Source organism: Paramormyrops kingsleyae, chromosome 17, assembly GCF_048594095.1.
Source record: "Paramormyrops kingsleyae isolate MSU_618 chromosome 17, PKINGS_0.4, whole genome shotgun sequence".
In the NCBI taxonomy this organism is placed as follows: Eukaryota; Metazoa; Chordata; class Actinopteri; order Osteoglossiformes; family Mormyridae; genus Paramormyrops; species Paramormyrops kingsleyae.
In genome coordinates this window covers 3,496,907-3,513,834 of record NC_132813.1, presented here as the reverse complement: position 1 = coordinate 3,513,834, position 16,928 = coordinate 3,496,907, and the positions used below count along the sequence as shown (strand labels likewise).

The window sequence follows — 16,928 nt, the reverse complement described above, 5'->3', positions numbered from 1 at the left end:
TTGGCCCATGAAAAAGCTGGTCCCTGAAAGTGAGACACATGAAAATATTGTAGAAAAAAGCATTAAGTTTCCCCAGCCCAGGATCTGCTGGCCAAACGAGAGAAGATACATGGGACGGGGCCAGACTGGCTCCGACCCTGACAGATTGTTCAAATAACCCATTTTGATGCAAAAACAAAAAGTGCTCACAATGCTACCAATGACAAGAACAATATCATTTAGAATAACAATTGAAATTTTATCTGCAGAATCTTGCCTGGGCTAACAGGGTCAGCGAGCACGCAGCACCCCGGGAACAATCTCTCAAACCCCGATTACAACAGGGATGCTGCACGCTGGCTGACCCTGAGCTCAGACCCCAAGCTTCGCTCTCACCTGTATGTGTGTGTAAATCTCAAAGGAGAGCATGATGGGAAATGTGCAAAGAAGCATTCCAATGCACATGCAGTCATGCTTATAGAAATAGCAAATAAAGAATCACAGAATCATTAACAAAATGGCAGCTAGCATTCATGTCTGTATCCAAATGAAATGGTGTAAAAGACCACTCAAACTCGGTGTCTGAAACCCTGATGGCATAATACTTTCTTTGTGATCCCCAAATTCTAATAGACAGTAACGTACATAATCTGATGTTTTTGGTGTATATTCCAAAACCAATAAGCTGGTCAATATAACACGTCCGTTAACTAAGGAAAATGAATGGATTGATTAAGTAAATGCAAAAAGGTGAAGGCATTGTATATACATGGAAACCCGATTAACTGTGATCTGAAAAATAACAAAAGATCCTGGAAACATGCACCCAACATGCACAAATCAAAGGGGAATTGGAGTCTCTCAGTGAGGTGACGCAGCCACTCCCGCCTGTCATATAAGCTGCACCATGCAGCACTGGGTCTGTTACTTACGGACCGGGATGCTGGGGCAGCTGGCACTGCTGGTTCTCGGAGCCTTCCCTGTCACAGCACAGACTCCAGCATGCAGGCTGCTGGGGAGAGCCATCATGCCCAGTTTCGCTCAAGACGGCCACATCATCCTGGGTGCAGTTTTTTCCCTCCATGGAAAAACAGGCGAAACACAAAACCAATTCACATCCAAGCCCAAAAACGTGGACTGCTTAGGGTAAGCTGGAGCCTAAATGAGCTTTAAAATGCCAAAACAAATAACTTTACCTGATTACTGAAATGTTTTTTCAATTTGTCGTGGATCTTGTCTTAAAACTGTACATATTCTCTGTCCAGAGTAAATTTCAGAGAGTTCCGACTGGCCCAAACAATGATCTTTGCCACTGAAGAAATAAACAACAGAACAGACATCCTGCCTGGTTTGACCCTGGGTTATAAGATTTATGACACCTGTGCCTCAGTAACATTCTCAGTACGGTCCGCGATGGCTCTGATGAACGGCTATGAAGAAAGCCTGAGTGATACATCCTGCTCCAGACCTGCAGCTGTCCAGGCCATCATAGGGGAGTCTGGGTCCACAAACACTATGGCCATTGCGTCAAGTGTTGGGCCATTTCAAATTCCAGTGGTAAGAGTGCTTAAAATTTTGTCAATAAACTGGACACCGCAATGTTAGTTCAAGGTGTTAAACTGATAGAATCATTAAGAAGAATCAAAAACTTTGAATAATATATTTAACGAAAAAGAGAACATATGCTAAGCAACACTGCAAAATTTAATGTGCAAAGCTCATTGATAATGTGGTAAACGTCGTCAGGTGAACAAGTACAACATCAGAGAATATTCTTGTATTTTTCACTGTAATGTGATTCACACAGATCAGCCACTTTGCCACCTGTGCCTGCCTGAGCAACAGAGAAAAATACCCGTCCTTCTTCAGGACCATTCCCAGTGACTACTACCAGAGCAGAGCACTGGCCCAGCTGGTCAAACACTTTGGCTGGACCTGGGTGGGGGCTGTCAGGAGTGACAGTGACTATGGAAACAATGGGATGGCCACATTTATAGAGGCTGCTAGACAAGAAGGAATCTGTATTGAGTATTCGGAGAAATTTCACAGAACACAACCTGACAAGCTGCTGAAAGTTCTAGATGTGATCAAAAAAGGTACAGCAAAGGTAATTGTGGCTTTTTTGGCTCTTTTAGAAATGAACCATTTCTTGGACCAGCTAACAATTCAGAACATAACTGGTCTTCAGTTGATTGGAACTGAAGGGTGGATAACTGCAAGCAGCCTTGTGACACCAACAAGTTTCAGAGTTCTTGGCGGGTCGGTTGGGTTTGCTGTGACAGGAGCTAAAATAAGCGGCTTGAAGGAATTTGTGCTGAAACTTCACCCATCAATGAATCCAAACAACACTGATCTCCAAGACTTCTGGGAAACGGCTTTTCAGTGCTCCTTAACAACAGAACATAATTCAAGATACAAAGCACCCTGCACAGGTACTGAAAGCCTAAGTGATCTAAATAACCCATATACTGATGAATCTGAGATACGGATAACTAACAATGTCTACAAAGCTGTTTATGCAGTAGCACAATCTCTGCACAGCTTGCTGAACTGTACACCACAAGGCTGTGCAAGCAGATCAAAAACTGAGCCCAGACAGGTAATTCATTCTCTAAAATGTGGAAATACAGCAAAAACAAAAAGCCCAGTAATTTATGGTGAAACCTAATAGTAGGTGTCTCTTCATACTGCAGGTCCTGAAGTCTCTGCAAAAGGTCAATTTCACTTTGAAAACTGGAGAACGGGTTTTCTTTGATGGTAACGGAGACCCGGCAGCTAAATACGAGGTCGTCAACTGGCAGCTTAATCCTGAGGGTGCTGTAGAGTTTAAGGCAGTGGGTTACTACGACGCCACCTTACCAGCTGGTCGACAGTTTGTTATGAGTCCAGTCAGTATGGTCTGGGCAGGTGGTCAACGAGAGGTAAAGGTCCAAACTCTCAATTGAAAATATATGTAGATTACCAGCCTTTCAAACATTATGCCAAATGTCACACATCCGATCAGGGTCAACAAAGTGAAGCCAATGCTCTCCATTGTCACCATCAGTGAGAGGGATAAGCGCTGCTCTGTCTTTGTCACACAGATGCCCCAATCAAAGTGCAGTGAGAGCTGTCCCCCAGGAACCCGCAAGGCCGTGCAGAGAGGAAAGCCTGTCTGCTGCTACGACTGTGTACCCTGTGCTGAGGGGGAGATCAGCAATGCTACAGGTAACACAAGAATATCTTTTTCTAGATTACACCGTTCATTGCCCATCCTGGTCAGGGTCACAGTATTAAATTGAAGTCCATGTATTGTAATTCTAATCAAAGACGTTATAATTGTCTTCCAGATTCTAATGACTGCATTCAGTGTCCCGAGGAGTACTGGTCAAATGTCAGGAGAGACAATTGTGTATTGAAAACTATTGAATTTCTTTCATATGATGAAACAATGGGAATAATTCTTGTTATTTTCTCACTTTTTGGGGCATGTCTAACCATAATTGTAGCCACTGTGTTCTTCATACACAAGGACACGCCCATCGTCAAAGCCAACAACTCTGAGCTGAGCTTCCTGCTGCTCTTTTCCCTGACCCTGTGTTTCCTCTGCTCACTCACGTTCATCGGCCGACCCTCTCACTGGTCATGTATGCTGCGCCACACGGCGTTTGGCATCACCTTTGTCCTCTGCATCTCTTGTGTTCTGGGGAAAACAATAGTGGTGTTAATGGCCTTCAGGGCTACACTCCCAGGCAGTAATGTCATGAAATGGTTTGGACCTCCTCAGCAGAGGCTCAGTGTTCTTGTATTCACTCTCATACAGGTGCTAATTTGTGTGCTCTGGTTAACATTATCCCCTCCTTTCCCCAACAAGAACATGAAGTACTACAAAGACAAGATCATTCTAGAGTGTGATGTGGGGTCAGCAGTGGGCTTCTGGGCTGTGCTGGGGTACATTGGTCTCCTCTCTGCCCTGTGCTTTGTACTGGCTTTTCTGGCCAGGAAGCTGCCTGACAACTTCAATGAAGCCAAATTCATCACCTTCAGCATGCTCATATTTACTGCTGTCTGGATCACCTTTATCCCAGCTTATGTCAGCTCACCTGGAAAGTTCACTGTGGCCGTTGAGATATTTGCCATTTTAGCTTCCACTTATGGCCTTCTTTTCTGCATTTTTGCACCCAAGAGTTACATCATTCTGTTAAAGCCTGAGTTAAACTCAAGAAAACACTTAATGGGAAAAATGCCCACGAAGTCCCTATAAAAAATAAATAACATTTATATCAGCCATGAATTCAAGCATCCATTATGTCTACTACTTCACCAGTAAAGTGAATGAAAAGTCAAACAATGCAGCAAGATTATAATATAAAGGTGGAGCACTATTATGAAGTATTTTGGTAACACTTTACTTTACTTGCAGTTTCTACTTAAGTAAAAATCATGAACAAATATAGTAACTGCCTAAAATACATTTGGGGGGGGGGAAACGGTGATGCCGTGTTTAGTACTGTCATCTCACACTTCTGCGATTTGGGGTTAAGTCTTCGCCACAGACATGGAACCCAGGTCCCAGAGATGTGAGGTGAATGTGCTCCATGTGTGTGGAGTGTGCATGTGCCCTCATGGGGTTTTCTCTGGTATGCTGCTTACCCCCTCCCCCCCCAGTCCAAAAACATGCTGAGGTTAATTGGCGTTACCAAATTGCCTCTCGGTATGTGAGTGTGCCCTACAATGGGTTGACGACCCATCCTGAGTTGTTCCCTGCATTGCGCTCGTAGCCTCTGGGATAGACTCCAGACCCTCATAACCCTGAATAGAACAAGCATTTTCAGGAAAATGGATGGATAGATGAAATACATGAACCATGATGACTGACTAATAATGAACAAAGAAGGGATCAGTACATATCCAACACTTAGTTTCTGGTTAATCAAGTGTACTACATTATTTTTGTGCCCTCAAGTAAAGCGTTATCAGTATTTTTGTACATTTGCATTTAAACAACATATAGTGTACATCCATCCATTTTCTGAAACAGCACATCCTGTTCAGGGTCCCAAGGGGTCTGGAACATACCCTGAAGGCTATGGGTGGAAGACATGGAACAACCCAGGATGGGGCGCCAACCCATCGCAGGGCACACTCACATACCTACAAGCAATTTGGTGACTCCAATTAACCTCAGCATGTTGTTGGACTGTGGGGAGAAACTGGAGTACCCAGAGGAAACCCTACGATGACACGGGGAGAACATGCAACTCCACACACATGGAACCCAGATCCCAGGGATGTGAGGTAACAGTGCTAACTACTGCACCACCATGCCGTACCCTATGCTTTACATGTTGCTATATAAAACAAATACATCAACACACAGTTTGGTCCACACTGAGTTTGACTTTGTTTGTCACATAAAAGCAAATGGCAGTTCTATCACAAGAAACCACAGGTAGACACAGTAAGCACATTGTTCTATCCCGAATTAAAGATTCCACACTTGCGTTTGAATTATCTCTCTGTCTCTCTATGGTTCTCTGAGTGTGACCTTGCTCTCAACAGAGACACTGCTGAGGGTCTTCCATCTCTACACCAGCCTTCCTGTGGTCTTCCACCACTGGAAGTGGCCATTTTGGATGTTTATGCTCTACTGCCTTTGGAGAATCCATGTAGATTCTACTTGTAATCAGGGCTCCACGTTTAAGGAACAGTAGTAATTATCAACAATGCCACGGAGTTGTGAGGAGGAATGAACCGTGTGAAGTTGTGACCTTCATCATATAACAGTCAAACTACATATAACAGTTAATAAAGGTATTTTATAATGCACAGAAAAAAACGAATTAAGAATTTCCATGTGGGAATATATACTAGCATTCCATTTCCTGTCTTCTTTGATATTTAGAAGAACATTCCTATTAGTCTATTAATATTATAATTTCTCGAAATGGGTCATTCATCACTGTGTTTTCTTTAGAATAAATCTGTAGTATTCATTTAAAGAATATGATAGTTCAAATAACCCATTTTGATGCAAAAACAAAAAGTGCTCACAATGCTACCAATGACAAGAACAATATCATTTAGAAGAACAAATGAAATTTTATCTGCAGAATCTTGCCTGGGCAAACAGGGTCAGCAAGCACGCAGCACCCTGGGAACAATCTCTCAAACCCCGATTACAACAGGGATGCTGCACGCTGGCTGACCCTGAGCTCAGACCCCAAGCTTCGCTCTCACCTGTATGTGTGTGTAAATCTCAAAGGAGAGCATGATGGGAAATGTGCAAAGAAGCATTCCAATGCACATGCAGTCATGCTTATAGAAATAGCAAATAAAGAATCACAGAATCATTAACAAAATGGCAGCTAGCATTCATGTCTGTATCCAAATGAAATGGTGTAAAAGACCACTCAAACTCGGTGTCTGAAACCCTGATGGCATAATACTTTCTTTGTGATCCCCAAATTCTAATAGACAGTAACGTACATAATCTGATGTTTTTGGTGTATATTCCAAAACCAATAAGCTGGTCAATATAACACATCCGTTAACTAAGGAAAATGAATGGATTGATTAAGTAAATGCAAAAAGGTGAAGGCATTGTATACACATGGAAACCCGATTAACCTGTGACCTGAAAAATAACAAAAGATCCTGGAAACATGCACCCAACATGCACAACATGCACAAATCAAAGGGGAATTTGAGTCTCTCAGTGAGGTGACGCAGCCACTCCCACCTGTCATATAAGCTGCACCATGCAGCACTGGGTCTGTTACCTACGGACCGGGATGCTGGGGCAGCTGGCACTGCTGGTTCTCGGAGCCTTCCCTGTCACAGCACAGACTCCAGCATGCAGGCTGCTGGGGAGAGCCATCCTGCCCAGTTTTGCTCAAGACGGCCAGATCACCCTTGGAGGGGTTTTCTTCCTCCATGGAAGGACAGGCGAAACACAAAACCAATTCACATCCAAGCCCAAAAACGTGGACTGCTTAGGGTAAGCTGAAACCTGAATGAGCTTTAAAATTCCAAAAACTAGCTTTGATAGATCAGTGAAATATGTTATGGATCTTGTCTAATATTGCAAATAACAATGTCCTCTGTCCAGAGTTAATTTCAGAGAGTTCCGACTGGCCCTAACAATGATCTTTACCATTGAAGAAATAAACAACAGAACAGACATCCTGCCTGGTTTGACCCTGGGTTATAAGATTTATGACACCTGTGCCTCAGTAACATTCTCAGTACGGTCTGCGATGGCTCTGATGAACGGCTATGAGGAAAGCCTGAGTGATACATCCTGCTCCAGACCTACAGCTGTCCAGGCCATCATAGGGGAGTCTGGGTCAACAGACACTATTGCTGTTGCATCAAGTGTTCGACCATTCTTGATCCCTGTGGTAATAATGATTTGAATTTTTTCAGCCAAATGAACAACAGTAAATCTCTCTTACTTATTTTAAATTTCTGTAACATGTCTTTGCAGATCAGCCATCTTTCCACATGTGCCTGCTTGAGCGACAGAATAAAATACCCAAATTTCTTAAGGACCATTCCCAGTGACTACTACCAGAGCAGAGCACTGGCCCAGCTGGTCAAACACTTTGGCTGGACCTGGGTGGGGGCTGTCAGGAGTGACAGTGACTATGGAAACAATGGGATGGCCACATTTATAGAGGCTGCAAAACAAGAAGGAATCTGTATTGAGTATTCAGAGAAATTTCACAGAACACAACCAGAAAAATTACTTCAAGTTATAGATGTGATTAAAAAGGGTACAGCAAAGGTAATTGTGGCTTTTATTGCTATTTTGGAAATGTATTATTTCTTGGAGCAGTTAATCATTCAAAACATAACTGGTTTCCAATTTATTGGAACCGAAGCTTGGATGTCTGGAAGGAGTTTAGCAACTCCAACAAGTTTCAGAGTTCTTGGCGGGTCGGTTGGGTTTGCTGTGACAGGAGCTAAAATAAGCGGCTTGAAGGAATTTGTGCTGAAACTTCACCCATCAATGAATCCAAACAACACTGATCTCCAAGACTTCTGGGAAACGGCTTTTCAGTGCTCCTTAACAACAGAACATAATTCAAGATACAAAGCACCCTGCACAGGTACTGAAAGCCTAAGTGATCTAAAGAACCCATATACTGATGAATCTGAGATAAGGATAACTAACAATGTCTACAAAGCTGTTTATGCAGTAGCACAATCTCTGCACAGCTTGCTGAACTGTACACCACAAGGCTGTGCAAGCAGATCAAAAACTGAGCCCAGACAGGTAATTCATTCTCTAAAATGTGTAAATACAGCAAAAACAAAAAGCCCAGTAATCAATGGTGAAACCTAATAGTAGGTGTCTCTTCATGCTGCAGGTCCTCGAGTCTCTGCAAAAGATCAATTTCACTTTGAAAACTGGAGAACGGGTTTTCTTTGATGGTAATGGAGACCCGGCAGCTAGATACGAGGTCGTCAACTGGCAGCTTAATCCTGAGGGTGCTGTAGAGCTTAAGGCAGTGGGTTACTACGACGCCACCTTACCAGCTGGTCGACAGTTTGTTATGAGTCCAGTCAGTATGGTCTGGGCAGGTGGTCAACGAGAGGTAAGGGTCCAAACACTCAATTGAAAATATATGTAGATTACCAGCCTTTCAAACATTATGCCAAATGTCACACATCCGATCAGGGTCAACAAAGTGAAGCCAATGCTCTCCATTGTCACCATCAGTGAGAGGGATAAGCGCTGCTCTGTCTTTGTCACACAGATGCCCCAATCAAAGTGCAGTGAGAGCTGTCCCCCAGGAACCCGCAAGGCCGTGCAGAGAGGAAAGCCTGTCTGCTGCTACGACTGTGTACCCTGTGCTGAGGGGGAGATCAGCAATGCTACAGGTAATAGATAATGGTCATGTTTTTAAAATGTTCGATATCTGATAAAACTGTTAAATAGCTGCTTATAATCATCAACTATTTCCATAACTGAATTCTAATTTTCTTGCAGATTCTAATGACTGCATTCCTTGTGATCTGGAATACTGGTCAAATAAAAATCGAGACAGATGCATATTAAAGACAGTTGAATTTCTATCCTTTGATGAAACTATGGCAATAGTGCTTATCATTTTCTCACTTTTTGGGGCATGTCTAACAATATTAGTAGCCACTTTGTTCTTCATACACAAGGACACGCCCATCGTCAGAGCCAATAACGCTGAGCTGAGCTTCCTGCTGCTCTTTTCCCTGACCCTGTGTTTCCTCTGCTCACTCACGTTCATCGGCCGACCCTCTCACTGGTCCTGTATGCTGCGCCACACGGCGTTTGGCATCACCTTTGTCCTCTGCATCTCTTGTGTTCTGGGGAAAACAATAGTGGTGTTAATGGCCTTCAGGGCTACACTCCCAGGCAGTAATGTCATGAAATGGTTTGGACCTCCTCAGCAGAGGCTCAGTGTTCTTGTATTCACTCTCATACAGGTGCTAATTTGTGTGCTCTGGTTAACATTATCCCCTCCTTTCCCCAACAAGAACATGAAGTACTACAAAGACAAGATCATTCTAGAGTGTGATGTGGGGTCAGCAGTGGGCTTCTGGGCTGTGCTGGGGTACATTGGTCTCCTCTCTGCCCTGTGCTTTGTACTGGCTTTTCTGGCCAGGAAGCTGCCTGACAACTTCAATGAAGCCAAATTCATCACCTTCAGCATGCTCATATTCTGTGCCGTCTGGATCACCTTTATCCCAGCTTATGTCAGCTCACCTGGGAAGTTCACTGTGGCTGTCGAGATATTTGCCATTTTAGCTTCCAGTTACGGTCTTCTTTTCTGCATTTTTGTTCCCAAATGTTACATTATTCTGTTAAAGCCTGAGTTAAACTCTAGAAAAAGCTTGATGGGTAAAATGCCCACCAAGTCTCTATAAGAAACCTAATTGCAAGTTACACATTCACACATTCCAGCCATTCATTTCTTTAACTGCTAACAAACACATCACCACATAGCATGCACCTCACTGACGAGTTTCATTTTATCACAGAATACCAACTGATATCACAGTAAACCAAACAGGGATGCAGTAAAATCTATGTCAATACCCTTTTAAAGACTCCAGCCTTGTATTCAAATTATCTGTCTCTCTATGAGTCCCTGAGTGTGGTCTTGCTCTCTACAGAGACACTGCTGATCTACCATCTCTACGCCAGCACCCCTGTGCTCCTCTATCACTGGAAGTGGTCATTTTGGCTGTTTATGCTCCACTGCCTTTGGAGAATCCATATAGATTCTTTCTGAATGTCTAAAACATTCTTATAGTAAGACATAAAATTGTTCACCTTTCCTCAAAAAATGCAGAGTGGTGAGAAGGTTAATTGTTCGTTGCCTGCACTTTTCTTAATCTAAAATGTAATAATTGATCTTTTAAAATGTATTACATGAAAAAAAATGTTTTACGCTAAATAAAATGATAGAAGCAGACCCGAAGAAAATTATTTTTCTGAAAGAGCTTTTGAAACTGAGGTGTAGCTACATTGATTTTGGATTAAACTGCTGTCAAATTACCTATAATCTTAGTATACTTATTTGAGGCCTTTTGTTACTGTGGCTTGGATATATATAGACGTTACTGATAGTTATGCGACTTGGAGAGAAGGCCATATCTATTTGGATAATTCTTATTGGATTATCATTTTTTCACTGTAGTGTTTTGTACAAAAGGGGGGGAATTTATTCCTGAATTCTGTGCTGTCCATCTTGCTCTTGTGATTTGTGATGTCTTTTATAATTAATGATGAATATGAATGATCATTCAAACATACTTAACAAAAAACAATATTCCATTTTTCGGTTCTTATCAAAACATGATCCCGATTTAATAATAATTGGTACTTTGTTGATGAATCGCCACCTTACTGGACGGGTTTTGTGAGGCCAGTGATCCTAGTAGCTATGTTCTGGGGGGCGATTGCCCTTGGCAGGGTTTCCAATGACAAATTGGTCCTGGGTTATGGGCCAGACTAAGGGCGATTCAATCAACCCCCATGAAAAATACAAAAAAGGACTGATACCTCACTGTAACAGCTGAGGTAGATGCTAGCCAGGCCTGGGGGGGAGCTTCTCAGTGACTGCCTGATGGTCAGACCTTCACCCATGGGGTGCAGCTAGGCACAACCCAAATGAGCCACGTGGGACCATTTTGCTGTGGGCCCACCACCTTCAGGAGGAGCCATAAGGGTCTGGTGCATTGCAGATCAGGCAGCGGATCAGGCAGAGGTCCTCGCAGAACAATCCCCGGCTACCAAAACTGGTTATGAGCACAGACCATAACCTCTCTGTTGGGAAAGAATAAGGAGACTTTATTCCCATTTAATTGAAATGAGAAATTAAACTTAAAACAATAACACAGTGGATGCAGTCTGAAATAATGTGTACATTGCACAAGAGGGTCAATGTTATGTGAGTGTGTAAGACGTTGTGCACGTGTGCACCTGCTGTTGGAGGGGTGCAGCAGTTTAACAGCACCAGGGGAAGAATCTACTTCTCAGTCTTGTGGTGCACAAGAAAATTAACCTTTAACATCTTCCACAGGGGAGTAACTTGAAGAGGTGTTGTGCAGGGTGGGCAGGATCTCTGAGGATGTTGAGTACCTTGTTACTACAGCTTGACAGAAACATGTCCTTAACTGTGTGTGGTTGCATGCCAATGATGTTTTAGGCCATCTTAGCAATCCACTGCAGAGCTCTCTGCCCTCCTGTAGCTGGTGTCCCATGCTGCAATGCATTATGCCAGTACGTACTTTCCACTGTATTTCGGTAAAAGTTCACAAGAAGTCCTGAGACAGCCTCATTGTTTTTAGCCTCCCCAGAAAATAAAGGTGTTGATGTGTCTTCTCAATGATGCAGGAGGTGTGTGTTGCTCAAGAGAGGCCCTCTGTAATGTCTACCCCCAAGAATTTAAAACTGGAAACTCTCTACACTATCTCCTAGGTAATGAGCAGAGGACTAAGGTCAGGTCTCTTCTTCTTCCTGAAGTCCTCCACAATCACTTTAGTCTTCCTGGTGTTAAGGATGAGACTGCTAGTAGAACACCACGCTGTCAGATGTTGCACCGTGTCCCTGTTTGCAGTCTCATCATTGTTCATAATCGATCCAATGACTTGTATCACCCGCAAACCTCGCAATGACGTTAGGTGTGTAGGCTGTTAGAAAGTCATGGGTGAAGAGGACACAATGAAGGGCTCAACACACATCCTTGTTGTACATCAGTGTTCAAGATAAGAGTGAAATGTGTTTGTTTTCCTAAGCTAATATTCTGGCCAAAGAGCTTATATAATATATACAGTACCAGTCAAAAGCTACCTACAAAGGAGACAGATAAAATGTCATATCACATGACCTGGCCACCTGACCTAAACACAGTAGAAATGGTTTTGGAGGAGTTTGATCAGAGAGTGAAGGAAAAGCAGCTAATGAGTGCTTAGCATATGTGGGACCTCCCTCGGGAGCTGGAAAAGCATCCCAGGAGGCCACCTCATGGAACTGGCATGGAGGAGAAAGCAGGTTCTGCCAGTTTTTGGAGCAAATGGGGTTAAGGGCCTTGTTGAACGGCCCAATGGTAGGATCACTCTGCCAACCCAGGGATTTGAACCAGCAATTTTCTGAGTCCCAACCCACAGTGCTGTCCCCTGCAACAATAATAATAATAAAAAAAACTTTTTTGGTCAGTGCATAATTCCATATATGTAATTTGATAGTTTGAATTTTTATATATCTATTTTGAATGTAGAAAATAGTACAAATAAACCTTTCTATCGGTAGATGTGTCCAAACTTTTCACTGGTTCTGCATAATATTATATATTTTGCTGAGTCTTAGATTAAATAGTGGTGACCCTTGTTCCTCATTGTATCTGCCTACGACTCAGATAGAACAATACCTGAAATGTGACCGTTTTAATTAAAAATAAAATGTTTCCCCAAAATACATATTTATGATTGTGACTATACTTGAATCTGGATTTTATATATTTGGTTGCTAAGAAAAATAGCTAAAAAAATAGCAAAAAATTTATGAAAATTATAAAGACTCATGTAACATTTTAGGTTTAACATAATAGCAACAACCAACAAAAAGTAATGGTGTACATAAAAAGACTAAAAAGAGTTTAACAGAATGACAGGACATATCTCTATTGTTGAGAGAGGCTTCTGAATATAAAGTAACCTGTCACGAGTGTAAGGACAAAATACCACGGTATAGAATGCTGGATTTACGCAAGATGAATAAAAAGATTTATTATTATTATTATTATTAGTAGTAGTAGTAGTAGTAGTATTTGCATAATAACATGTTCTACCTTCTGTATCGTGTGGAAAAAGTCACAAATCAAAGGGGAATTGGAGTCTCTCAGTGAGGTGACGCAGCCACTCCTGCCTGTCATATAAGCTACACCATGCAGCACTGGGTCTGTTACCTACGGACCGGGATGCTGGGGCAGCTGGCACTGCTGGTTCTCGGAGCCTTCCCTGTCCCAGCACAGACTCCAGCATGCAGGCTGCTGGGGAGAGCCATCATGCCCAGTTTCGCTCAAGACGGCCAGATCACCCTTGGAGGGGTTTTCTACCTCCATGGAAAAACAGGCGAAACACAAAACCAATTCACATCCAAGCCCAAAAACGTGGACTGCTTAGGGTAAGCTGGAGCCTAAATGAGCTTTAAAATGCCAAAACAAATAACTTTACCTGATTACTGAAATGTTTTTTCAATTTGTCGTGGATCTTGTCTTAAAACTGTACATATTCTCTGTCCAGAGTAAATTTCAGAGAGTTCCGACTGGCCCAAACAATGATCTTTACCATTGAAGAAATTAACAACAGAACAGACATCCTGCCTGGTTTGACCCTGGGTTATAAGATTTATGACACCTGTGCCTCAGTAACATTCTCAGTACGGTCTGCGATGGCTCTGATGAACGGCTATGAAGAAAGCCTGAGTGATACATCCTGCTCCAGACCTGCAGCTGTCCAGGCCATCATAGGGGAGTCTGGGTCAACAGACACTATTGCTGTTGCGTTAAGTGTTGGGCCATTTCAGATCCCAGTGGTAAGAGTGGTTAGAATTCTTTAAATAATGAACCTCCTTGAATGCTCATTGGACATATACGTGTCTGTAGTGTTGCAGTTGTAAACTAATCAAAAGTGTTAATCAATTAATTAATGTACTGTGGTACTTGCTGTTTTTCTTTTTGTCTAAAAGCGTGTATCATTTATAACCTTGCTAAAGCAAAAAAACATAGATCACAGGACTGTTCAGGAACAAGTGACTTTAAGTACAGTCAGTTAAACAACCACTATAATACATGGATAAGAAATTATATGAAAATGACTCAGGCCTCTCTTATACCTAAATACCAGCAAATAAAACAACAATCACCAAATAGAAATTCCCCTGCATTGTTACACTGTTAGAATGGCATTTTCTGATAGGTTTGTCATTCTTTTCCACATTATTCACACAGATCAGCCACTTTGCCACCTGTGCCTGCCTGAGCAACAGAGAAAAATACCCGTCCTTCTTCAGGACCATTCCCAGTGACTACTACCAGAGCAGAGCACTGGCCCAGCTGGTCAAACACTTTGGCTGGACCTGGGTGGGGGCCGTCAGGAGTGACAGTGACTATGGAAACAATGGGATGGCCACATTTATAGAGGCTGCTAGACAAGAAGGAATCTGTATTGAGTATTCGGAGAAATTTCACAGAACACAACCTGACAAGCTGCTGAAAGTTATAGATATGATCAAAAAAGGTACAGCAAAGGTAATTGTGGCATTTTTGGCATTTTTGGAAATGAATCTGTTATTGGACCAGTTAACCTTACAGAACATAACTGGTCTTCAGTTGATTGGAACCGAAGGGTGGATAACTGCAAGCAGCCTTGTGACACCAACAAGTTTCAGAGTTCTTGGTGGGTCGGTTGGGTTTGCTGTGACAGGAGCTAAAATAAGCGGCTTGAAGGAATTTGTGCTGAAACTTCACCCATCAATGAATCCAAACAACACTGATCTCCAAGACTTCTGGGAAACGGCTTTTCAGTGCTCCTTAACAACAGAACATAATTCAAGATACAAAGCACCCTGCACAGGTACTGAAAGCCTAAGTGATCTAAATAACCCATATACTGATGAATCTGAGATAAGGATAACTAACAATGTCTACAAAGCTGTTTATGCAGTAGCACAATCTCTGCACAGCTTGCTGAACTGTACACCACAAGGCTGTGCAAGCAGATCAAAAACTGAGCCCAGACAGGTAATTCATTCTCTAAAATGTGGAAATACAGCAAAAACAAAAAGTCCAGTAATCTATGGTGAAACCTATAATAGTAGGTGTCTCTTCATACTGCAGGTCCTCAAGTCTCTGCAAAAGGTCAATTTCACGTTGAAAACTGGAGAACGGGTTTTCTTTGATGTTAACGGAGACCCGGCAGCTAAATACGAGGTCGTGAACTGGCAGCTTAATCCTGAGGGTGCTGTAGAGTTTAAGGCAGTGGGTTACTACGACGCCACCTTACCAGCTGGTCGACAGTTTGTTATGAGTCCAGTCAGTATGGTCTGGGCAGGTGGTCAACGAGAGGTAAGGGTCCAAACACTCAATTGAAAATATATGTAGATTACCAGCCTTTCAAACATTATGCCAAATGTCACACATCCGATCAGGGTCAACAAAGTGAAGCCAATGCTCTCCATTGTCACCATCAGTGAGAGGGATAAGCGCTGCTCTGTCTTTGTCACACAGATGCCCCAATCAAAGTGCAGTGAGAGCTGTCCCCCAGGAACCCGCAAGGCCGTGCAGAGAGGAAAGCCTGTCTGCTGCTACGACTGTGTACCCTGTGCTGAGGGGGAGATCAGCAATGCTACAGGTAATGGATAATGGTCATGTTTTTAAAATGTTCGATATCTGATAAAACTGATAAATAGCTGCTTATAATCATCAACTATTTCCATAACTGAATTCTAATTTTCTTGCAGATTCTAATGACTGCATTCCTTGTGATCTGGAATACTGGTCAAATAAAAATCGGGACAGATGCATATTAAAGACTGTTGAATATCTATCTTATGATGAAATAATGGCAATAGTGCTTATCATTTTCTCAATTTTTGGGGCATGTCTAACCATACTAGTAGCCACTGTGTTCTTCATACACAAGGACACGCCCATCGTCAAAGCCAACAACTCTGAGCTGAGCTTCCTGTTGCTCTTTTCCCTGACCCTGTGTTTCCTCTGCTCACTCACGTTCATCGGCCGACCCTCTCACTGGTCCTGTATGCTGCGCCACACGGCGTTTGGCATCACCTTTGTCCTCTGCATCTCTTGTGTTCTGGGGAAAACAATAGTGGTGTTAATGGCCTTCAGGGCTACACTCCCAGGCAGTAATGTCATGAAATGGTTTGGACCTCCTCAGCAGAGGCTCAGTGTTCTTGTATTCACTCTCATACAGGTGCTAATTTGTGTGCTCTGGTTAACATTATCCCCTCCTTTCCCCAACAAGAACATGAAGTACTACAAAGACAAGATCATTCTAGAGTGTGATGTGGGGTCAGCAGTGGGCTTCTGGGCTGTGCTGGGGTACATTGGTCTCCTCTCTGCCCTGTGCTTTGTACTGGCTTTTCTGGCCAGGAAGCTGCCTGACAACTTCAATGAAGCCAAATTCATCACCTTCAGCATGCTCATATTCTGTGCCGTCTGGATCACCTTTATCCCAGCTTATGTCAGCTCACCTGGGAAGTTCACTGTGGCCGTTGAGATATTTGCCATTTTAGCTTCCAGTTATGGCCTTCTTTTCTGCATTTTTGCACCAAAATGTTACATTATTCTGTTAAAGCCTGAGTTAAACTCACGAAAAAGCTTGATGGGTAAAATGCCCACCAAGTCTCTTTAAAAATAAATCCTAATTGCAAGTTACAGATTCCAGTATTGCGTTTC

At 42.7% G+C, this 16,928-nt stretch overlaps 3 protein-coding genes and 1 long non-coding RNA gene across 4 annotated transcripts; 3 read left to right on the top strand and 1 right to left on the bottom strand.

The window, feature by feature from the left end:
• The first annotated feature begins 991 nt into the window (after positions 1-991).
• Positions 992-4,222, top strand: LOC111849181 (extracellular calcium-sensing receptor-like). The gene is made up of 6 exons (XM_072701157.1): positions 992-1,125; positions 1,245-1,536; positions 1,787-2,578; positions 2,673-2,900; positions 3,063-3,186; positions 3,309-4,222. The coding sequence occupies exons 1-6, from the start codon at positions 1,007-1,009 to the stop codon at positions 4,220-4,222; spliced, it is 2,469 nt and encodes an 822-aa protein (XP_072557258.1). The 5' UTR covers positions 992-1,006.
• LOC140578950 (uncharacterized) lies at positions 3,592-9,297 on the bottom strand. The gene is made up of 3 exons (XR_011983224.1): positions 9,225-9,297; positions 4,062-4,216; positions 3,592-3,661 (listed from the first exon to the last, which is right to left on the bottom strand). It is a non-coding gene; the product is annotated as an uncharacterized lncRNA (long non-coding RNA).
• Positions 7,104-9,870, top strand: LOC140578941 (extracellular calcium-sensing receptor-like). The gene is made up of 5 exons (XM_072701152.1): positions 7,104-7,361; positions 7,448-8,239; positions 8,334-8,561; positions 8,724-8,847; positions 8,957-9,870. Exons 1-5 carry the CDS (start codon positions 7,104-7,106, stop codon positions 9,868-9,870), a joined length of 2,316 nt encoding a protein of 771 aa, XP_072557253.1.
• A 3,629-nt stretch (positions 9,871-13,499) lies between these two features.
• Positions 13,500-16,884, top strand: LOC140578945 (extracellular calcium-sensing receptor-like). Its single transcript, XM_072701158.1, has 6 exons — positions 13,500-13,633; positions 13,753-14,044; positions 14,460-15,251; positions 15,348-15,575; positions 15,738-15,861; positions 15,971-16,884. Exons 1-6 carry the CDS (start codon positions 13,515-13,517, stop codon positions 16,882-16,884), a joined length of 2,469 nt encoding a protein of 822 aa, XP_072557259.1. The 5' UTR covers positions 13,500-13,514.
• Positions 16,885-16,928: the final 44 nt, after the last annotated feature.

Bases quoted from the DNA above. Each gene is read 5' to 3' on its own strand.
- LOC140578945 (XM_072701158.1), top strand. From the start codon at position 13,515: ATGCCCAGTTTCGCTCAAGACGGCCAGATCACCCTTGGAGGGGTTTTC. The intron at 15,576-15,737 runs GTAAGGGTCCAA...TTTGTCACACAG, and splicing joins GGGCAGGTGGTCAACGAGAG to ATGCCCCAATCAAAGTGCAG. The intron at 15,862-15,970 runs GTAATGGATAAT...ATTTTCTTGCAG, and splicing joins GGAGATCAGCAATGCTACAG to ATTCTAATGACTGCATTCCT.
- LOC111849181 (XM_072701157.1), top strand. From the start codon at position 1,007: ATGCCCAGTTTCGCTCAAGACGGCCACATCATCCTGGGTGCAGTTTTT. The intron at 1,126-1,244 runs GTAAGCTGGAGC...TTCTCTGTCCAG, and splicing joins AAAAACGTGGACTGCTTAGG to AGTAAATTTCAGAGAGTTCC. The intron at 2,579-2,672 runs GTAATTCATTCT...TTCATACTGCAG, and splicing joins CAAAAACTGAGCCCAGACAG to GTCCTGAAGTCTCTGCAAAA.
- LOC140578941 (XM_072701152.1), top strand. From the start codon at position 7,104: ATGATCTTTACCATTGAAGAAATAAACAACAGAACAGACATCCTGCCT. The intron at 8,240-8,333 runs GTAATTCATTCT...TTCATGCTGCAG, and splicing joins CAAAAACTGAGCCCAGACAG to GTCCTCGAGTCTCTGCAAAA. The intron at 8,848-8,956 runs GTAATAGATAAT...ATTTTCTTGCAG, and splicing joins GGAGATCAGCAATGCTACAG to ATTCTAATGACTGCATTCCT.